Source organism: Salmo trutta, chromosome 5 (assembly GCF_901001165.1).
Source record: "Salmo trutta chromosome 5, fSalTru1.1, whole genome shotgun sequence".
Lineage (NCBI taxonomy): Eukaryota > Metazoa > Chordata > Actinopteri > Salmoniformes > Salmonidae > Salmo > Salmo trutta.
In genome coordinates, this window is record NC_042961.1 from 30102461 (window position 1) to 30126240 (window position 23780).

General features: G+C 43.4%; 1 protein-coding gene across 13 annotated transcripts in view; it reads left to right on the forward strand.

Moving 5' to 3' along the window:
- The window catches only part of LOC115194038 (LIM domain-binding protein 1), a 49064-nt gene that overhangs the window by 20589 nt on the left and 4695 nt on the right, over positions 1 to 23780 (forward strand). For 6 of the 13 annotated variants that reach the window (XM_029753313.1, XM_029753321.1, XM_029753316.1 and 3 more), the window contains 9 exons: positions 14034 to 14139; positions 14259 to 14303; positions 14467 to 14542; positions 14676 to 14778; positions 14923 to 15095; positions 15263 to 15385; positions 19342 to 19425; positions 19738 to 19861; positions 22968 to 23104. In XM_029753313.1, the coding sequence (XP_029609173.1) occupies positions 14034 to 14139; positions 14259 to 14303; positions 14467 to 14542; positions 14676 to 14778; positions 14923 to 15095; positions 15263 to 15385; positions 19342 to 19425; positions 19738 to 19861; positions 22968 to 23104 (971 nt within the window). Of the gene's footprint in view, positions 1 to 9026; positions 9359 to 14033; positions 14140 to 14258; positions 14304 to 14466; positions 14543 to 14675; positions 14779 to 14922; positions 15096 to 15262; positions 15386 to 19341; positions 19426 to 19737; positions 19862 to 22967; positions 23105 to 23780 lie in introns of those variants that run through there. The other 7 variants (XM_029753319.1, XM_029753324.1, XM_029753318.1 and 4 more) reach the window with 5 other exon arrangements.

Below are 23780 nucleotides of genomic sequence, written 5' to 3' on the forward strand. Positions count from 1 at the left end.
CAGTTAAAGTCGGAAGTTTACATACACTTAGGTTGGCGTCATTAACTTATTTTTCAACCACTCCACAAATTTCTTGTTAACAAACTATAGTTTCGGCAAGTCAGTTAGGACATCTACTTTGTGTGTGACACAAGTAATTTTTTCAACAATTGTTTACAGACAATTCCAGTGTGTCAGAAGTTTACATACATACACTAAGTTGACTGTGCCTTTAAACAGCTTGGAAAATTCCAGAAAATAGTCATGGCTTTAGAAGCTTCTGATAGGCTAGTTGACATCATTTGAGTCAATTGGAGGTGTACCTGTGGATGTATTTCAAGGCCTACCTTCAAACTCAGTGCCTATTTGCTTGACATTATGGGGAAAATCTTGAAGAAATCAGCCAAGACCTCAGAAAAAAAATTGTAGAACTCCACAAGTCTGGTTCATCCTTGGGAGCAATTTCCAAATGCCTGCAGGTACATTTATCTGTATAAACACCATGGGACCATGCAGCAAGTTTAAACACCATGGGACCACATAGCCGTCATACTGCTCAGGAAGAAGACGCATTCTGTCTCCTAGAGATGAACGTACTTTGGTGCGTAAAGTGCAAATCAATCCCAGAACAACAGCAAAGGACCTTGTGAAGATGCTGGAGGAAACCGGTACAAAAGTATCTATGTCCACAGTAAAACGAGTCCTATATCAACATAACCTGAAAGGCCGCTCAGCAAGAAAGATACCACTGCTCCAAAATCACCATAAAAAAGCCAGACTACGGTTTGTAACTGCACATGGGGACAAAGATTGTACTTTTTGGAGAAATGTCCTCTGGTCTGATGAAACAAAAATAGAACTGTTTGGCCATAATGACCATCGTTATGTTTGGAGGAAAACGGGGGAGGCTTGCAAGCTGAAGAACACCATCCCAACCGTGAAGCACGGGGTGGCAGCATCATGTTGTGGGGATGCTTTGCTGCAGGAGGGACTGGTGCACTTCACAAAATAGATGACATCATGAAGAAGGAAAATTATGTGGATATATTGATGCAACATCTCGAGACATCAGTCAGGAAGTTAAAGCTTGGTCGCAAATGGGTCTTCCAAATAGACAATTACCCCAAGCATACTTCCAAAGTTGTGGCAAAATGGCTTAAGGACAACAAAGTCAAGGTATTGGAGTGGCCATCACAAAGCCCTGACCTCAATCCTATAGAGAATTTGTGGGCAGAACTGATAAAGCGTGTGCGAGCAAGGAGGCCTACAAACCTGACTCAGTTACACCAGCTCTGTCAGGAGGAATGGGCTAAAATTCATCCAGTTTATTGTGGGAAGCTTGTGGGAGGCTACCCAAAACATTTGACCCAAGTTAAACAATTTAAAGGCAATGCTACCAAATACTTTTTGAGTGTATGTAAACTTCTGACCGACTGGAAATGTGATGAATGAAATAAAAGCTGAAATAAATCATTTTCGCTACTATTATTCTGACATTTCACATTCTTAAACTAAAGTGGTGATCCATACTGACCTAAGACGGGGCATTTTTACTGGAATTAAATGTCAGGAATTGTGAAAAACTGAGTTTAAATGTATTTGGCTAAGGTGTATGTAAACTTCCGACTTCAACTGTATATCTCACTTCCCTCATCAACTCCTCCCTGACCACAGGCTGCATCCACTCTGACTTCAAAATGGCCCGAGTCTCTCCCCTCCTCAAGAAACCAACAATAGACCCCTTTGACGTCAAACTATAGACAGGCATCCCTTTCTTTTCTTTCCAAAACACTTGAGCGTGCTGCCTCTGACCAGCTCTCTTATCTCTCCCAGAACGATCTTCTTGACCCTAACCAGTCAGGATTCAATATGGGTCACTCAACTGAGACTGCTGTCCTCTGTGTCACGGAGGCTCTGCACTGCCAAAGATGACTCTCTCTTGCCTTTGTTCTTATCCTCCTTATCCGTACTAGATCTCATCATCTCACTTTCCCTCTGATACTGCCCACACTGTAGCAATACATGCTCCACTGTCTCTGTTTCCTGGCAATAATCACAATAGTTTGATTCAATCCGGCTGTGTCCCACCCTTAATCTTGTAAAAAATTGCCTCCTCTCTTCTGTCCCTTTCTGCCGTTCTCCCCTCCCCGACTTTCCTCTGTGCTTTAAATAAATGCCTGCCCTTAGTATCTCTTTTCCATTGCTCCTGTCATCTCTGCACCATCACTGTCCATATCAGGCTTTTTGCCTCTGCCTTGCTCATTGAAACTACAACATCAACATCCCCACTACTAAGTGCTTGTTTAGCCAGTACATCAACTGCCTTGTTCCCCTCCACCCCCACATGGGCTGGAACCCAAGTAAATCTTATCTGTATACCCATCTGTCTAATCTTGCCATGGGTTTGTAGTACCTCATAAAGCAGCTCTTGTCTGTTACGTGAGCTAAAGGACTGCAGACTCATCAACACTGCACATGAATCAGAGAAAATAACTACTCTGTCTGGCTTGACTTCCTCCACCCACTGCAAGGCCAACAGTATGGCCATCAGCACCGCTGTATATACAGCCAGATGATCTGTAATACGTTTCCTGACTGCCACCCTATATTCCTGCACTACAAATGCTGACCCAGTGCGTCCTGTCGTTGGATCTTTTGAACCATCTGTGTAAATGGCCACAAAGTCCTGATACACAGTATCCAGACGTCTATTAAACAAATCAGAAGGATCAACACCCTCCCCATCTTTCTGTAGTCTCTACAACACTTCTAGATCAACTACTGGAGGCTGGAGTAGCCATGGTGGATTTACAGGAATAGCTACTGTTGGACTAAACTCCCTTATATACAGTCCCATCTCCTTTGCCTGGGCATTACCCACCCACCCAAAGCGTGTATTCTGTTCTTGCTCATGTTCCTAGCATGCCTGTAAAATCCCTTTTGTAAGATGAGACACCATGTCCCTGTAGGTTGACCCAATAATTCATTGCCAGCTGCTGTCTCCTAATCTGCAATGGCATATCCCAGCATCTCCACCTGTAGCGCAGCCACTGGAGAGGTCCGAAACACCCCACTACATATTCTGAGCCCTTGCCCCTGTATGACATCTAGCCTTTCCAATGACATTCAGGCTGCCGAACCATACGCTATACTGCCATAGTCTATTACAGATCAGATCAATGCAACATACATGGTCCTCAATGAGGAACGCCCAGCCACCCACTCCTTCCCCGTCAGACAGCGCATCACACTTAGCACCTTCTTACACTTTCCCACCACTCTTTCAATGCGTTCTACCAAGGTCGGTCTGGTGTCAAATTATACCCCAAGGAACCTAAATGACCCCACCCTCTCCAAGTTTCTTCAATATAACCTCAAGCATACCTCATCTCCCACCTTCCTCCTGGTAGAGAACACTGTCTGAGTTTTCTCTACAGAGAACCTGAATCCCCACATGAATGCCCACCGCTCTACCTCATAATTTGCTCTCTGTACCTTCCTGACTATGCATGGCACATTTCTTCTCTTCTTCCATAAGGCCCCATCATCTGCAAATAGCTACCTTCCAATATCCATCTGTACTTGAGAGTAAACATTATTGATCATGATTGAGAACAACAGAGGACTAATCACGCTCCCCTGCGATGTACCGTTATCCACCAGGTATACTTCCCTACCCTCACCCGGGATAGACCTTCCAAACAGGAAATCCTTTATCTAGTTGTACGTTCTTCCTCCTACCCCAATAATATCAAGCTTGATTAACAACCCCTCCTTCCACATCATATCATACGGCTTCTCCACATAAAAAAGACAGCTACAACAGTCTCCTTGTTCACCTGGGGCTTCCTGACCTCTGCTTCTAAGCAGAGCGCTGGGTCCATAGTTCCCCTACCCTTCCTGAACCCACTCTGATGTGGCGATACTAGTCCCTGCTCTCCAGGAAGTAAGTTAGCCTCTACGTAATCATGTGTTCCATAATCTTACACACATGTGATGTTAAAGCTATTGGCTGATAGCTTGTTGGCCTCGTTGGGTCCTTCCCTGGCTTCCGGATTGGTACCACTACGGCCTCCTTCCAGCTTCCTGGTAGTTTCCACTCCTCTCACACTCTGTTGTACAACACCAATACCTTATCACTAAGATGTGACAAAATAACATAGCACACCTCAGCTTTCCCAGGTGAAGTTAAGATATACACTTGGATAAACACTTTGGCCATCATCTCTGCCTTCTCCTCATCTGTTACTGCCACATCCTTCCCACTCGTCAACACTGGATAATTCCACTCTCTTCTTGACCCCTCTGATTCTCTTAATCATCCTGCACACTTCTCCCACAGGTGTCGCTCTTCCAATGGTGTCACAGAACCGATGCCAGCATGACCTCTTTGCCTGACAAATAGTTCTCCTCACCAGGGCCTGGGCTTGCTTATACTGAATCAGATGTTGGAAGTTATACGTCCTGGTCAGTACTCTAAATGCCCTGTTCCTACTCCTCACCATTGTTCCTCACTCCTCCAACCATGGGACTGCTTTCCTCCTTCTCCTCCTCCTTGAACTCACAGGTATTGCCTCAGCAGCTGCTCCAACTAAAGCTGTTCTCACCCAGTTATTCATACTATCCACATCCCTTCTCTTATCCACTTGAGCCATCACCTGCTCACTCAGCTCCTGAAACTGATCCCACTTTGCCCTTCAAAACACCCACCTGCCTACTTCCTCCACTGACACCTCTTCCCTCCGGCCTGCTGCGCATACTATGGGATAATGATCACCTCCTACTGTGGACTCCTCCCATACCTCACACTCACAGATTCCTGCCATCGCACTAGATACCAGAGTGAGTTCCAAGGCAGACTCTCTCTATGGCTACATCAATCCTGGTCCCTCGGCCATCATTCAGGCACATCAGATCTTTCATTTCTTTCAGATTTTACATTGCTTGGCGACCCCCCCCCCCCCCCCCCCCCCCACACCACATTACATTACTTATATCATGGCCCTCCACCCTCTCCAGCACTTCCAGGTCCAATATCTGATAAAGATAATAGTACTTCACTAGCACCCCTCCTCTCAACCACACCTCCACCACCACATATTCCAGCAATACCTTTGCCTAGCATTCTGTAAGGAAGTCCTTGCTTTATGAAGGTGGCACATCCCCTCCTCCCGCTACATCTCTGTCCACACGAACCACTACATATCCCTGTATGATAAACTCCACAGTCGGTTTGAGCCATGTTTCATGCACACAAATCACATCGGCTTAGCTGGCACTATCTACAATGAACTGCTTGAACTCCTGCCCATTAGCCAACAGGCTTCGAGCATTCCATTGTAGTACTACCACCATAACTAAGATCCAGTAATACATGACTCCACCCTTAGATGGTTGAGGGCATCTCAAACTACTTCCCATGTCAACCCTGTCGTACTCGGATGTCTCCCAGCCGCTTTCACTATTAGCTGAATCCTCCCTGTTGTAGACTCTACTTTGGCAGTTATATTGATAGCTCCTGCTATGATTGTCACTAGCTTTCTCTTATCTATGTATGCCATATCACCACCCACCTGCCCTGTAATCCCCGGTCTATATGTTCACGCCTACCGCACCTCTGATTCAGAGGGTTTGGGTTAAATGCGGAAGACACATTTCAGTTAATTGCATTCAGTTGTACAACTGACTAGGTATCCCCCTTTCCCTTTCCTACCCATCTCTCCATTGAACCTGTATCTCCCTCGACCACCCTCACTGCCTCAGCATATAACTTCCTTCACTCCACTCTCACTTGTTGCACTTCCACTGCCTGCTTCATTGCCTCACACCTACCATATGCCACACTATGAGCACCCCCACAGCTGCAACACCTTGGTTGTACACCATCATTACACATTTAATACTCCCCTCCGCATCTGGCACACCCCTTTTTCTCTTTATAGGCTGTTGCCACATGCCCAAATCTCTGGCAGTTATAACATTTTAAAGGCTTCGGTTCATACACCCTCACATAATAACTCATATATCCTATGGTTACTTTATTTGGCAGTACCCTGTCCTTGAAGTGTAACAGAATAGACAAGATATCCACCTTAACTCCACCCCTTTTTGCTTGCAATCTTTGAACATTCAATGGAATGCCTCCTCAAGTTGTCGCCTACCTCTTTAATGCTAACACTCACAGGCACTCCTGTTGTCACCCTTTTAATCCACTGCTTCCCTGCTTGATCAGTTCAGTTGCTTGAACATCACCTTACACTTCCCTTTTTTACAGAACACCAACAAGCTCCCATCTCTTAACACTTTAGCATTGACAACTTCCCCAATCAACTCTTTCATCACAGCCGTCAACCTCATTGGACTCATCGCCCCAACTCCCCCTTCCTCTCTGAACTTCGGAATCACTTTATGCTCCTCCTCACATCCATACTCCCCTCGCAACTTACCTCGCACTTCCTCAGCACTCTACCTCCGAACTTCTACTAGCATTGGACACTGTTGCTCTCCTCAAATTTAATTTTCTGCCATCTCTCTGCCTCCATAAACCTCTCGCTTCCCTTCAAACCCCTACTCCCTTTCTCTCCCGCTTTCATTTTTTATTTTCTACTCCCCCCTGAATTTGTACCGCTATGCTCCATACTTGCTTCTCTTTCTTCTCCATCACTATCTCCTACCATCTCTGACCCAGTCACAGCACAGCCGTGCCGAACCGCCGCCAAACCGAGTGAAGTTTGATTGTTTGTTTATCAACTATTGATACCGGAGCTCTGATCAACCCACATCCCAACAACCGTCGCCAGCAATTCCGTCCACACTAAATTAATTCCCGTCAGAGATACTTTTGAGGAGATGGGAAAACTCCATTGGAATTGTCCGCTGGGTGTAAGGTTAGTTGGTAAGCCAATTTTTCTTCCCTTTTTTCCCCATCCCTTTTGAGTCACAAAGTGTAATGAATTCACACTCCAGAACATTAGGTGGCATCACAGGGCTAGAAAAGAAAAATATGAACAGGGACCGGCTTCACACTCCAGTACAGTAGGTGGCGGTCAAGGCACCTTTCATTTGGTTTTGATCCGCTAATACAAATGTAAAGAAGAAGACAAAACAGTGAGAAGGGGGAAGAGAGAAGGAAGTGAGACAGTGGATGGTGGTTGGAAGAGCGTGCTTGTTTGAATTGGAAAAGCATTGCAGTCGCTTTTGCTAAAGAAGAACATCAAGACGAAGCAGCTGCTTTATAAGTGGGGTGCACTGTTGAGCGCTACATTCCGAGGGGTTTGTGCTGATTGTACAGAGATTATGACAGCCGGTTAAATGGTGTCCCTTGAGAAGGCAAGAACAAGATGTATGTCAGGAGAAGTGCGATATCATAAGATGTATACTTGGAATACAGAGGAGGAATGGAGGTCTAAGAGAGAGGGTGAGCTCGAGCCAGTTAAAAATGGCAAGAAAAAGGGAGATGGTTTGTTACAGAAGAATGGTGGAAAGTGTAAGCAGAGTGAGCTGAAGACAGGAGGAGAAATGGAAGTGAATGCGGTTGAAGTGTCGGAGGTGGTAGGTGTGGTGAAGTTCTTGGAGCCCGAGGCTCGCACCGAGGGTCAGGATAAAGATGTCTGTGACTGTTTTTTTGTTGAAAAAGTGGACCCCTGCCTTTTGGCTGACCCATTTCTGGTTTCAGGGTGGGTGAAAACAGAGTTGGGTGCTGTGGAATTGGTGAGGGTAACCAGAAGTGGTCTTGTGATAATTGTTTGTGTTTCTGCTGGTCAGAGGGAGAAGGCGCTCCGCGTTAAACAAATGGGGGAAAGAAATGTGAATTGTTTTGCTCTCAAGATGTTGCGTCTTTTCCCACCAAAGTGATGTTAAGGTATACACTACAGTTCAAAACTTTGGGGTCACTTAGAAATGTCCTTGTTTTTGAAAGAAAAGCTCATTTTTTTGGTCCATTTTCAAATAACATCAAATTGATCAGAAATACAGTGTAGACATTGTTAATGTTATAAATTACTATTGTAGCTGGAAACGGCTTACTCCATTAGAAATATCTACATAGGTGTACAGAGGCCCATTATCAGCCACCATCACTCCTGTGTTCCAATGGCACGTTGTGTTAGCTAATCCAAGTTTATCATTTTAAAAGGCTAATTGACCATTAGAAAACCCTTTTTCAATTATGTTAGCACAGCTGACAATTGTTGTTCTGATTTAAAGAAGCAATAAAACTGGCCTTCTTTAGACTACTTGTGTATCTAGAGCATCAGCATTTGTGGGTTCGATTTATAGGCTCAAAATGGCCAGAAACAAATAACTTTCTTCTGAAACTCGTCAGTCTATTCTTGTTCTGAGAAATTAAGGCTATTCCATGCGAGAAATTGCCAAGAAACTGAAGATCTCGTACAACGCTGTACACTACTCTCTTCACAGAACAGCGCAAACTGGTTCTAACCAGAATAGAAAGAGTGGGAGGCCCCGGTGCACAACTGAGCAAGAGGACAAGTACATTAGAGTGTCTAGTTTGAGAAACAGACGCCTCACAAGTCCTCAACTGGCAGCTTCATTAAATAGTACCCGCAAAACACCAGTGGTAACGTCAACAGTGTAGAGGTGACTCCGAGATGCAGGCCTTCTAAGGCAGAGTTCCTCTGTCCAGTGTTCTTTTGGCCATCTTAAAATTTTATTTTTATTGGCCCGTCTGAGATATGGCATTTTCTTTGCAACTCTGCCTAGAAGGTCAGCATCACGGGGTCGCCTCTTCACTGGTGACGTTGAGACTGGTATTTGGGTGTGCAATACTTTACATCAGAGGAGTTACAGGGTGTGTTATGTGGTGGTGTCCCATCCTTTCAGGTTGTTGGCCTGAGGTAGGACTACATAGATTTATATAATGGAGTTGGGTGGTATTTTGGTTTTAGTTTTTTTGTGAGTAGTGTTAGATGGTAGGGTATTTGTTTTTTTCAAGGAAAGGGTAAGGGAGTTGTACTCCAGTCTAGTAGGTGGCGGTAATGCAATATTTATTAGATGCCAACCGCCGTTACACCTCATTGAAGAAGAAGAAGAGGAGCGAGGGGGGGAAGCAAGTGCAGAGACGGGGGGCCATTGTTCGCTGCTGGCTAGGAACAAAGGGTTTGGCTCCTTCTCCACTTTTCAACATCTGTGTTGCTAAAACGCTATCTTGGAGGAGCAAAAATAACGCAACTGAGAAAATACTAATTATTGCCACTTTTGTTTTGCTTTTCGTTTTGTTTCGGAGGAGCACTGAAATAACGGCTATTTTAAGCTGAGCCTGAAGGTGCTTCAAATTGGGACAGCTAGCATTCAAGCTAACCTGCTAACCGAGCAGTGGTGTTGAAAAAAACACCGCGTTTCGTTTAACCATTCGGTGCAGGTATGGTGGCTTGAAGTGTTAGCAATTATCTCTAGGTACTAGTCTTGTTGCAATTTAAGTAGCAATGAATTATTATGATGCAAAAGTGAAATTTCGAATGCGGCTCGTGCAGCTAGCTAACGTACTTAGTTACTTAACAGTTAGATGGCTAACGCCAGCTAGCTAACTTCACTGTCACTGGTCAACAGACAATCTTGCTGTTGTAGCTAGCTTGCTATCAGCATCCAGTCAAACCTTTGTTCAACTGATCTCACGCGACAGTATTCATCAAGATAAGACAATTAATGAAGAATTTACCATGTAGTTGGCTGCTAGCTTCTCAGCTCTGTGACTTCGATGTTTAACGTAATCTGTACTAGGCTCAATGCTGTTTTTCGGTGTGTGCAAATGTCAATTGGCGATTTTGTTGTTGTTGTATTATTCAATTCTCGTTCTAATCAATTATAACCCCCTAGTATAAGCTCGTCCAAATCTCTTTTGAGTGGAAAATTCCAAACAGGCCGTAGATCAGTTTCTCTAGTAGTAGACTTCACCCACTCCAAGATAGGTAGGTCAATGGCGCTATCATTGATAGTGTGTGTCATTTTGTGACTCCTATATATGACATCTCTCAGACAGTGACATGATGCTCCTCCGTGTTAGATCTCTGGAAGCTTGGACTGATGTCATCCATCTACAGCTGTCATACATTTATTTTACCTTTAACTAGGCAAGTCAGTTAACAACCAATTCTTATTTTCAATGACGCCTAGGAACAGTGGGTTAACTGCCTTGTTCAGAACGACAGATTTGTACCTTGTCAGCTCAGGGATTCGAACTTGCAACCTTTCGGATATTATATTATAACCACTAGGCTACGTTGCTGCCCATAAAGACAATAAACCCCGTCCTCCATTTTGAGAATTAGGATTGACCCCAGAGTAGGGTGAGTGGATGCCACCAACTGCTTATCCATTCTAATCTCATGTTGGCTATATTGTCATGTTGGCATGGCTACATGCAGAGGTTGAAGGCTTGAAGCCAGTCTGTGCAATTAAAGTATTTTTATTGATTGTAGGATGATTAATGAGTAATTTAATATGATGTACCTGGCTAGCCTAGAGAAAGGCTGAGTGTATACAGGGGGATGTCTGGGGCTGATGTCTGGTGTACCAGGGTTTGGGGTTGCTGCCAGGTCAAAGGTCATGCCAATAGAACTGCAGTGAACCCTGTAGGGGAGGATAGACAGCCTCTCTGGGGTGCAGTGAAACAAGGGGGGATTAGAGTGCTTTTTTGGGAGGGGCTATTTTGGGGGGGGGTATGTCATGTTATTCTCGAAACAATGCTTTATTGGTGAGATGCAGGATTCTAATTTTGGGAGCATATTAGAGTTGTAGAAGCTATCGTTTTTCCTGTGTTAAGGCCTCAGCATGTTTCAGTTCGGCTGGTGCCTAGCCAAACTCGGCTAACCGAGCATGTACTCGCATACTCCCTTAAAAGACCTTCGCTTGAAAAACGAGAAAAAAGCGGCAGTAGTACCGTTTGTCCATATTGAGAAGCCGTAGCCAGATCCTCAAAATAGTCATAATTAATCAACGATAACTCAAGATATGTCATTAATTTTGACGCTTTTGCAGAGGAGATCTTAGTCGTGCAATTTCACATCTAAATGAGCTTTTTGGTACGGTATTTCTCAATGAAAAAAGGTATTTGAAAACGAGTCGTCTCTCGTTTAAAAACAATACTTTATTGAAGAATCCCTACTGTTGACCAATCACAGAGGAAGGGGCGTAGACTTCAGCTTGCCTCCAGAAAAAATGTGTGCCGAACAGCCAAACAAACCCTCACAGAAGTCCAAAACGAAATAAAACAACACAAAATGCCATAATATATGCAAACTCTTCCGAACAGTATTGGCTGGGAAGCATTTGGATGCCTTTTATAATGACCTGGGCTGGCTGAGTTGTGCACTAGAGGAAGGAGGGCAGGCAGCTCAGGACAGTGCACATATCCCCATCTCTCCTTCTCTAATCTCTCTCTACCCCCCCACCCGTTGTTGACGAAGTAGGCCACAGAGTAGCCTTTTTTATATATATATATTCCAGCCATACTTCTACAGATGGAGATGTGACGTTATTGAATACAGATTGAGACTCAACGCAGTGTTTCTTTGTCTTCAAATTCAGTAAGCCTAAGAAGGGGTGTTTAGTTACAGCAGCGTTGTAATGAAGGCCTGAGTGTTTCAGTATACACAGATCTAGGCAGGAGAAGGTTAACACCACAGCAAGCTAGAGGGAGGGGTGGGGGATGGGCAGGACAGGACACACCACACACACGACAGGACTGTGATCACATGATTTTAGGCTGCTGTATGCAAGAGAGGGGCTTAGTGTTGTATGGTACATTGAAACTTCTGTATTTTTAATTAAAAAATTTTAAGCTGTTTGGTACTAGAATTTGTTACCTTTGTCAAATGTTTCTCGTGTGATGGAGGATCAAGTCTGTCTATCAGTGCAGCCCCTTTTATAGAGCGAAATACCTGCTCCACTTACTCAGTAATTGCAAGAGCTGTCTGGGTTGCGTTATTAGCTCCTGACTCATGCTGCACATAAATTAACACACTTGAATAATGCAACATGACATTTAAAAATTTAAACAGAATTACTGTTGGCAAAACAATGTTCATACAGGCTAGAACACTTTTACAATGCAAGACGATACTAGCTTTAATTGAAGGCTAACTTTACTTGCTAGCTTACAGCTGAAGCAACAAATTCACTACCCTAATACTTTCTTTGTGATAATATGGAAATATAATGAAAAATATGCAAATTTCAAAGCTGATTCTTACCCAAAACTTGATTAATTCACTTTGTTTATCTCACCACCATAAACTCATTCACTTAATTTCCCTCCTGCCTGGTTTCCCCAATATTCCATAGCCACAAAGCCAGAATCCACCGCCATGTTCTGCCTCACAAATGATGTCATTACTTTCTTAGAGACAGCGCACATTTTTCTAAAAGACTGCTTCTTCTATGGAAACGTTAAGTACAATAAGTCCTACATGGAAGGGATTGTCATCTGTAGCCCCACAAAATCAGTTAAAACAAGCTCGATAGCTCAATGCATTCACACAGTCGTATTGAATAATATGCATTAATCTGTATCATGAATAGACCTAGGCTACATCTTGATTTACCCAGTTTATCAATAGAGATTTAGAGCAATTCCATAGTACGGTCAACTTGAGCATGAAATGGCTAATTTACTAAATATTTACCTAGCATGTGTGTATTTTGAAGTAGACTACATTTGGCCTTTTATATTTGCCTAGTTTAATGTTATTTTTATTACAAAGTAGGATACAAAAGTCTAAGTATTTTCAGTCAACCAGATTGCATAGCTTTTGGCAATGGCTCACAACTTGTTTTGGTACACACTTTTTATTTTTTAAATTATTATTTAACCTTTTTAACTAGGCAAGTCGGTTAACTAATGATAATTTACAATGACCGCCTACATCTGTCCCCGTGTTTCTGACGAAGTAGGAAGGTTAATGAAACAATATCAAAAAAATGTTGGTCTATTTGACTGCTACTATAGAATTCTAAAATCTTGTGAAGATATGACATTGTGATGTGACAGACGATAGTTTCTATATTATTTTTTTTTTTTAAATACCGATAGTTTAACCTATTTAAACATGACTGGCCCTGCCGGAGTCAGGCAGAGCACAACAGTGCAGCTCACAGCCGGGTGACAAATGACCTACCTATTCCTATTTACCATAGCCTTTTTCAATAAATATTTAGGTTGACTTAGCCTACTAATTAACACAATGAAAGAGTAGGCCTAGAATGGAGATTATGAGCGGAGAGTGCCAAAAGTCACGCAAAATGTCAGCATTTCTCTCGCTCACTTCTCCAATGTCCGATGATCATGGGCTTTTTCAAATCAAGTTTTATTGGTCACATGTTATTGCGGGTGTAGGCGAAATACTTGTAACAAAAATTACTTTTGCAGCGGACACGCCGTTGTCTGGCTTGTTTTAAAATCTTAATTTCCTTTTTGTCCCAATACCCATTTTATTTGAATTGTTGGTCGAAGTATCTTTCATGATGATGAGAGATCTTCATCGGTGAACATGCGCACTCGATCTCAGTTGAAATTGTCCCAAATCACCATTGAAAGGGTCTTGTATCACACTGTAGGCATATGATTGGTTTGTATTTATTTGCACACACGAAAATACAATATTGGTAAAATTTCCACAATGTAGTCAACATTTTATTTTTTCCTGTTTTCTCATCTGTACTCTGAAATATGCTATAAATTAATGTTATTTCAGTCAAAGGTCGCAGGTGTAAATGAGAACTTGTTCTCAACTAGCCTACCTGGTTAAATAAAGGTGAAAACTTTTTAATAAAAAAAAAAAAAATCTACCTGGTAGAGTGTAAATAAGATTAAAGATGCATATTTGTCTAATAGTCTGCTTTCACAAATGGAGGGGCAAAAACAAGCAAGTAAATTAATTGGTTGTAGCTGGCTTAATGGTGGAGGGTGTTGGTGCGAGGCTGCAATTCATTGGTTGATTAAAAAATATATATATATATATTTAGCACGGGCTGTGTACGGAGCCTCAGGCTGTAATCCCGTTGTCCAAATCGCTCAATCTCTCTTTCTCTCTCTCTAGGCTGTTCGTCTAAGTCGTTCAAGCTGTACTCCCCCAAGGAGCCCGGCCCTAACGGCAGTGCCTTCCCCCCCTTCCATCCCGGCACCATGCTGGACAGGGACGTGGGGTAGGACACGCACACATTTGCCACTTAGCTCATACTGTTAGTACTGTAAGTGTATTACTATTAGTACCTATATAGTACTGGGTTTTCATTTTGACTTTCTCCTGTCTTTCCGTCTGCAGGCCAACACCAATGTACCCCCCGTCATACCTTGAGCCTGGCATGGGGTGAGTACACCGACTGACGATCACAGCATCAGCCTTGACCCCCCCCCCCCCCCCCCCCCCAGGCCTCGAAATAGTGTTAGAGCAAAGCTTTTAATTAGAAAATAAAGTTGTTGTGCCTTCAAGTCCAGTCCATCTGTACTGACCCTGCTCTGTCCTGTTGCAGGAGACCAACACCATATGGCAACCAGACAGACTACAGGATATTTGAGCTCAACAAACGGCTACAAAACTGGACAGAGGTGAGCGACGATGGCGATTTGGCTGTGCCCTAAGTCTGTGGTGGGAGATTGATTTATTGAAAGATTGATTCACTGATGGTGGGAATATCTTCTCTCCCCTTTACTGTTTGACTGATTTGGTTGTGTGTTGTAGGACTGTGACAATCTCTGGTGGGATGCCTTCACCACAGAGTTCTTTGAGGATGATGCCATGCTCACCATCACCTTTTGTCTAGAGGATGGGCCCAAACGATATAGTACGAAACATTTTGAATTCCAGGGCAGCTATGCTTTATTATGGGATTGCATAGATTTCACCCTCTGTAACCATAACGTGTTAATCTGCATTTGATTTGATACTAAATAAATTTATTGAAACAGTAAATGTATCCTCTCCCTAGCTATCGGCCGGACGCTGATCCCACGGTACTTCCGGAGTATCTTTGAAGGCGGCGCCACTGAGTTGTTCTACACGTTGAAGCACCCTAAAGAGTCCTTCCACACAAACTTTGTGTCTCTGGACTGTGACCAGTGCACCATGGTTACACAGAACGGCAAGCCCATGTTCACACAGGTACGAAAATTCACTTTTTGGTAAATTTGAACATTTGCAAATACACATTACATTCCCCATTTACAATGTATTTTAGTCTCTTTTTCTCCCCCTATTTTCTGTGCACTGTATGATAAGAAACCTTACCTTGCTCTAGGTGTTTGACCTCTAACCTCTCTCTCCTTCAGGTGTGTGTGGAGGGCCGTCTGTACCTGGAGTTCATGTTTGACGACATGATGAGAATCAAGACGTGGCATTTTAGCATCAGACAACATAGAGAAGTCCTGCCTCGCAGCATACTGGCCATGCACGTGAGTCGCAGACACACACACACCAGGGTTTCCGTTAGCCGGTAATAGCAGGCGGTTGGTCAATACATTTTAAATTGGTGCCGACCAATTGTCCCGGAGAAATCCTATTTTGAAATAATGCTGTTTAGTCTATTAATTGATGGAAATACTAGTCGATCGGTCATGCTTATCAGTCTATAGGTTAATTTGCATAATTTAGTTTGCGTACGGTATATTCGTTGTGTTTCAGCATACAGATACAGAGCCTTTGAGCGGAATGTCTGTCAGGCAGTGCTAGAGCTTCTGCTACAGAATCTCAAACAAATGCATAGTTAACCTCTCTGGCGCATGTGGGACGAACTCGTCCCACCTACGTAACAGCCACTGAAATCCAGTGGCGCGATTTTTGAATCGTTAGAAATACTATTACTTCAATTTCTCAAACATATGACTATTTTACAGCTATTTAAAGACAAGAATCTCGTTAATCTAACCCCACTGTCCGATTTCAAAAAGGCTTTACAACGAAAGCAAAACATTAGATTATGTCAGCAGAGTGCCCAGCCAGAAATAATCAGACACCCATTTTTCAAGCTAGCATATCATGTCACATAAACCCAAACCACAGCTAAATGCAGCACTAACCTTTTATGATCTTCATCAGATGACACACCTAGGACATTGTGTTATACAATACATGCATGTCTGTTCAATCAAGTTCATATTTATATCAAAAAACTGCTTTTTACATTAGCATGTGACGTTCAGAAAAAGCATAACCCCCGCAAACTTCCGGGGAATTTACTAACAGTTTGCTAAATTACTCACGATAAACGTTCACAAAAAGCATAACAATTATTTTAAGAATTATAGATACATTACTCCTCTATGCACTCGATATGTCCGATTTTAAAATAGCTTTTCGGATGAAGCACATATTGCAATAATCTAAGTACATAGCCCGGCATCACAGGGCTAGCTATTTAGACACCCACCCAGGTCAGCCTCCACCAAAATCACATTTCCGATAAGAAAAATGTTCTTACCTTGCTTGTTCTTCGTCAGAATACACTGCCAGGACTTCTACTTCAATAACAAATGTTGGTTTGGTCCCAAATAATCCATCGTTATATCCAAACAGCGACGTTTTGTTCGTGAGTTCTAGACACTATCAGAATGCAACATCACGGTCTCGCGCATGGCGCATTGGCGTGACAAAAAATGTCTAAATATTCCATTACCGTACTTCGAAGCATGTCAACCGCTGTTTAAAACCAATTTTTATGCCATTTATCTCGTAGAAAAGTGATAATATTCCGACCGGGAATATGCATTGAGCCTAAACAGCCGAATAAAATTTCTCCTCAGGAGCGAATCGTGCACGCGCCTCATTCAAAGGTCCTCTGAGCCGCCACTTGCCAAAGGCGATAATGTGTTTCAGCCTGAGGCTGCCTCGTCAACCTTCAGGTATTTCCCGGGTTCTGAGAGCCTATCGGAGCCCTGGGAATTGTCACGTTACAGCTAAGATCCTTACTTTTCAATAAACAGATGCAAGACGCACGACTCCTTGTCAGACAGGGTACTTCCTGCTTGAAACCTTGTCAGGTTTTTGCCTGCCATAGGAGTTCTGTTATACTCACAGACACCATTCAAACAGTTTTAGAAAATTCATAGTGTTTTCTATCCAAACCTGAACAATAATATGCATATTGTAGCTTCTGAGTTGGTGTAGGAGGCAGTTAAAAATGGGCACATATTTTTTCCAAAATTCTCAATACTGCCCCCTATCCCAAACAGGTTAACGGAAGTTGGGCTTCATCATTGCGTCACACCACTTTACACTGAGCTGGAGGCAGTATGCATTTTGAAATCGTAGTGCCTTCGGAAAGTATTCAGACCCCTTGACTTTGTTCACATTTTGTTACGTTACAGCCTTACTTTAAAATTCATTAAATAAACAAATATCCCCAGCGATCTACACACAACACACATTTTTGCTAATGTTTTCAAAATAAAACAACGGATACCTTATTTACGTTAGTATTCAGACCCTTTGCTTTGAGACATGAAATTGAGCTCCGGTGCATCCTGTTTCCATTGAAGTCCACCTGTGGTAAATTCAAATGATTGGACATGATTTGGCACACTCCTGTCTTAATAGGGTCCCATAGTTGACAGTGCATGTCAGAGCAAAAACCAAGCCATGAGGTCGAAGGAGACTTGTCAGGATTGAGGCGAAGATGAACAGAGCAAAGTACAGAGATCCTTAAATGAAAACCTGCTCCAGAGCGCCCAGACTGGGGCGACGGTTCACCTTCCAACAGGACAACGCAGGAGTGGCTTCAGGACAAGTCTTTGAATGTTCTTGAGTGGTCCGGACTTGAACCCAATCGAACATCTCTGGAGAGCTGAAAATAGCTGTGCAGAAACGCTCCCCATCCAACTTAACGGAGTTTGACAGGATCTGCAGAGAAAAATGGGAGAAACTTCCCAAATACAGGTGTGCCAAACTTGTAGCGTCCTACCCAAGAAGACTCAAGGCTGTAATCGCTGCCAAAGGTGCTTCAACAAACATTTTACTACGTATTGAGACATTTCTTACCTTGCTTCAAAGTAGCCTACCCAAAATCAGACCATATCCGTGGAGGCAATTATTTTATATAAACTTTCTTTCATTGTCCAGTAACCAAAGGCACAATCCTAGTCACATTAGATCTCCCTTCTTTCAAAGTTTCTAACTGATATGTTCATCTGACACATGAAACCGCTCGCAAGTGCGGTGTGCTTTGACAATGGTGTTATCCCCACTATGGAATGGACATTGCTGCACTAATAATGTGAAGAAATAATAGCATAGCAACATTTTAAGCTAAACGTTCTGATATGTTGCATCAGGTTACATTGGGACAGTTGTGGGAGGATAGACTAGCCTGAGTCTGATATTAACCTACCAATAGAATAGGTTAACTTCCATTGGGGGATAGTAGATTCACGTAGGCTAGTGATTTTGCTGTTACTCGTCTTGTTTGCTGAAGAAAATATGGTAGCCCAGGGGAGTCAGAGGTGAAACTCAAAATAAAATAAGACCGTGGGGGACTGTTTTGCAGTGCTCAAACAAGTTGTTCCTTACTAATTTTGGGGGGAATGGGGAGAAATATAACTGAAAGGCCTTTCAGGTAACGGGTGGGTCACTTGGTGTCCGGTGTGGCGGCTCCTCTGACCGCCTGTGGTAATGAACAACAAGCGAGAGAGAGCGATGAGTCCGGGGTTTCAATACTTGTTCTCAACTTGCACCAGGTGGCATGCTGCTCGGGAATGGGTCCTCTTCTCCAGTTATTCTAAGGTCTAGGCATACCCTCTGCCTGTCTGCTCAAGCGCCCGAGTGACAGCACCTCTACTTATACTCATTTGGGTTAACGAGGGACAGGTGGGACCAATTCCAGGTGGCAATTGGTTGCAGCACCTGGACTGGGTAGTACCAGTGTTGGATCACCAGCCCCAGTTGGTGCCTGTAGAGCTGTCCATGGTGCTGACTCAACTTGGCCTCTCTAGCCCTCTGGTGCTGACCATGGTCCTGCTCCTTCCTTTGTAGCTCCCTGCTGGCCCCCGGGTTGCCACAAAGTAAATGTGGACAGTTATTCTAACATCTTCAAATTACACAGCAGAATTCAGTAAGAAGGACTGCACATCGTTGGATCCTCGACCTGCATGTTCTGTTAATATGAATGACCATAATCTAAATGGGATTTCTGTCATTCTGAGCACTGTGGGTGGACGCCCTAATCAGGTTACACAATACATATGGTCCGGTATATCTCAAATTTCCGGTGCCACAATTTCCTAACGGAAACCCTGACACACATCCACAGATTTGGTGGATTCATTTATGAATTGATTTCCAGACCAGTGTTACTGACCACCTTCCCATGTTTGTTCTCTGCTCTCTTTCCACCCTTCTCTCTTCACTCTCTTCCAAGGTGCAGGACCCTCAGATGCTGGATCAGCTGGCTAAAAACATCACAAGATGTGGCCTGTCCAACTCCACACTCAACTACCTCAGGGTATGTCCAGTCCAGTGGAGGCTGGTGGGAGGAGCTATAGGAGGACAGGCTCATTGTAATGGCCAGAATGGAATTCGTGGAACAGTGTCAAACGTGTTTTCCATAGGTTTTATTTTGTTTGATACTGTTCCATTAATTCCATTGCAGCCATTACAATGATCCCGTCCTCCTATAGCTCCTCCCAACAGCTTGATTAAAGCACTGGTTGTCTCATTCAGTGCTTTAATCAGTGGAAGGGTAAATGTGGTTAGAGATGCTGGTACTTAAGCAGTATTGGTAATCTGTTTCTCTGACTGTCTTTCTCTCATCTAGCTGTGTGTGATCTTGGAGCCGATGCAGGAGTTGATGTCCAGACACAAGACCTACAGTCTGAGTCCCAGAGACTGTCTCAAGACCTGCCTCTTCCAGAAGTGGCAACGCATGGTGGCCCCACCAGGTGACAATCAGACTTTACACAGACAATCCACTTATACACATGTTTGGTAGGGATGGGCATTTGACATTTTTTGACTCTTCCAGTACTCGCATAATTTTTTTTCCCCGAGTACTCTAATACATGTTTACATTTATTTTTAGAATGCAAGGCCCGAACTGGAGAGAGATGTGCACATTTATCTATAGGCCTATGCCAACAGTGCGCAACAATGCCTCATTTCTCATAACCATTACAGATAAATCTTAATTGCTAAATTGCCCCATATTTAATCAATAAAAAAGCAAGCACCATTTAAGATTAATTTATTGAAATTGTAGTCTCAGCTGTCAATTTTTGAACACAATCTTCAAAAAGGCAGTAATCTCAGCAGTGGCGTTGGTTTGTAGAAGCCAATGGCTATGCAATGGCATAGCCTTGCTTTGTTAATTTAGCAGTCAAGATGCTCTTATTTCCTGATCCCTTATCAGTCAAGACACCTTTTTTTATTGTTAAAAAAAAACATGATGTAATATAACAGAATAAAATATATTTTTCCAAATGAAAAAACGTAGTGATGCGCGTCTTGCATCTGGAACAGTTATTCTCAGTGGTAATTTGAAACCGGGCTCAATTTGGCGAGTTGAAAGAAGATTCAGGGTTACAAAACAATCTGTCTTTTCGATATACAGACGTCTAATTTATTTTATTCTGCCTGGTTTTTTGTTTTTTTGTTTTTCAAAATGTATTAAGAGTTTCACAGTAATTACAGCCATGACATCTGTTTGGTGAGTAGGCCTAGGCTTAATGATCCTGATAAATACAATTTTGTGTATTTTCAGTGTGGGACCTGTCTATGTTTAGGGTGTTATAGCATAGGCTAACCAAAATAGACGGGACAGAATTATTCCAAAACTGCTGCTCGTTGTTGGATCACATATCTTCCTACTTCAATCAACCAGTCCATTTTGAATGTGATAAAACTGTCGCCATTTGGCAATGAATGTAGCTTGTGTATCCTATCAGTTAAATACTTTTTTATTGGCTTTTATTTTTGTAGGCCTAACGGGAGCTTGTGTGCACACTCAGCATGCGTGTGTGTAGGGAGTAATGTTCCCTCTAAGCCAGGGGTGGGCAAACTTTTTGGCACGAGGGCCTCATCGGGATTTTGAAATTCAACAGAGGGATGCATTTTTTGGGGGACCAATTGATTGTTAATAATACATTTGCGGGGCCTTGCGAGTGGCATAGCGGTTGAAGTCACTGCATCGCAGTGCTTGAGACGTCACTACAGAACTGGGTTCGATCCCAGGCTGGATCCCAGGCTGTGTCACAGCTGGCCGTGACTGGGAGACCCATGAGGCGGCACACAATTGGCCCAGGGTCGTCCGGGTTTGGAAGACTAATATTTCCTTGTCCCATCGTGCTCTAGCGACTCCTGTCGCGGGCCGGGCGCTTGCACACTGACACGGTCACCAGGTGCGCAGTGTTTCCTCGGACACATTGGTGCGGCTGGCTTCCGGGTTAAGCGGGCATTGTGTCAAGAAGCAGTGCAGCTTGGCTGGATCGTGTTTCAGAGGACGCACGGCTCTCGGCTTTAGCCTCTCCCGAGTCCGTACTGGAATTGACGCAATGGGACAAAACTGTAACTACGAATTGGATATCACCAAATTGGGGAGGAAAAAAGGGGGCCGGATTGAAGTGCCCGTGGGCCCGGATATGTTCCATGGGCCGTACTTTGCCCCCCCCCCCCCCCGCTCTAAGCTGTGCACGGGCAGAAGAAATATCAAAGAAGCACGAGATTGAACTTCACCCAACTTTCTAGTTAACACTATCAACGTTTCCCTCTACTGTGCGAATTGTGGTTGAATCAACGCAATATTAGTCACTTTCAATGCAACATACCAAAACAAAACTAACTATCCAAGAGATTTAATTGTAGTCAGAGATCATTGGAGTAGGATTCTATTGCATTGACGGGCACGAATCAGGCCCATACTCTACACAGACTGGTGTGCCATAACCAATCAGAGCTGCAGTTTCCCTATATGCAAATAAACCATTGCCACATGGGTCTGTGCCATTCACTTTGAACTAGATTGTGTTTACAGCATGTGGTCGCGAGTAGATGCCTTTGCTTTGAGATCAAAGCGAGAGCTGCGTGTAGCCAGCTGTGTACGTTTGTTCATATTCTTTGCTAGTAAGTGAGTTATTAGCCCAGTTGTAGCTAATTTATAGTCACCAATGGGGGGAGTGGTTGCTTCCTACAAGAGTACAAAACATGTGCATTTCTAGCCATCTTTGAAAAGCAAGTCAAGTAAAGAGCTTTTTATTGTATGTTGAGATAGGAATAATAAGCCTTGAATAAGCCAATAGGCAGAGGGTAGCATAATATGTCTGATTCTCTGTAATAATGGAAATAATGAATTGTATTTTGCATCAAACAACACATTTCAGTCATAAACCTGGATAAACAGGTTGTCAATCCCTACATGTTTTTTTTCTTTCTTCAATTGAGTGAATGAGACACTAAGGGGAAAAGGAATCTAGGGAAAAGAACTGTGACGCTTGGTTTCTTTGTTGTGTCCTGCAAATGCACATGTACAAATAGAAAACTAGAGTCAAAGCAAATTAACATTTGTCTTCAAGAGACAATAATACAACTTTTCACTTGCCTGTTTGGGCAGCCACTAATGACATTCCACCAAATAGTTTTATAATGTTTTTTATTTCTGGTTAAAGATTGAGCTTTGACGTCCGTTCGAGTCCTCGATTACTCATGCCCATCCCTAATGTTGGGTAAACCACACAACCTTACTTGAGAATTGAACCCTTTAGCTTGGTGCACAGATGAATCCGATTTTCTCTCTCTCTCTCTCTCACACACACACGCAGCATATGTTTAACTATCCTTGTGGGGACCTAACATTTATTTCCATTCAATCTTATTTTCCCCAACCCTAATTGTAAGCCAAAAATAGCCTTGGGGCTGTCCCAAAAAGGGCAAATTTTCCTTGTTTTTCTATCCTTGTGGGAACTTTTGGGATTCCGGTACTCACGAAGATAGTAATACAAGCCACACACACACACGCTGCAGATCTGTTACACCTCTCCTCCTATTTCTCTCCAGCTGAGCCGGCCAGACAAGCGCCCAACAAGCGGAGGAAAAGGAAGATGTCTGGCGGCAGCAACATGAGCGCTGGTGGAGGAAACAACAGCAAGAAGAAGAGTCCTGCAAACAACTTCCCTCTCTCCACACAGGTACCTGTAAGCATCCCATCTTTACATATATATTTTTTTGTTTTTAATTTAACCTTTTATTTAACTAGGTAAGTCAGTTAAGAACAAATTCTTATTTAGAATGACTGCCTACACTGGCCAAACCCGGACGATGCTGGGCCAATTGTGCGCCGCCTTATTGGACTCCCAATTACAGCCTTTTGGGGGGGGGGGGGGGGGGGGGGGGGTTTGGGACAGGTAACATAGGGGTAGACATTTCTGGTCAGATGGGAGTGATAGGACAGGTGAGAAAGGAATATGGGGGCAGGAAAGATGGGGCTGGTATGATAAGGATATGAGTTTAATAAGACAGGTTTGTAGTCGATAGGAGAAGGCAGGATATGGGGTTGAGAGGAAGAAGGGTGGAGGTGGGGCCTTCTGGGTTTAGGATCAGATTGGGGAAATAGGCTATGGGGAATGGTGGAAGTGTATTAGGTTTATGATGCCAATGACTCCCTGTCTGACGTGAGCCAGTGCTGGGCAGTCCCTGGTCCTCTGGCCTACGGGTCACACACATACAGGAGGTAGACATTACCACGGGTCCTGGATCAGATACTTTATCAACCCTCTAAATGTTAGTTAGGAGTGGAGATGCACCAATCTGATTCTAGGTCTGTGGTTAGGGGTAACTTCTACTTGGAGCAGGTGAGACATTCTGCTCAAT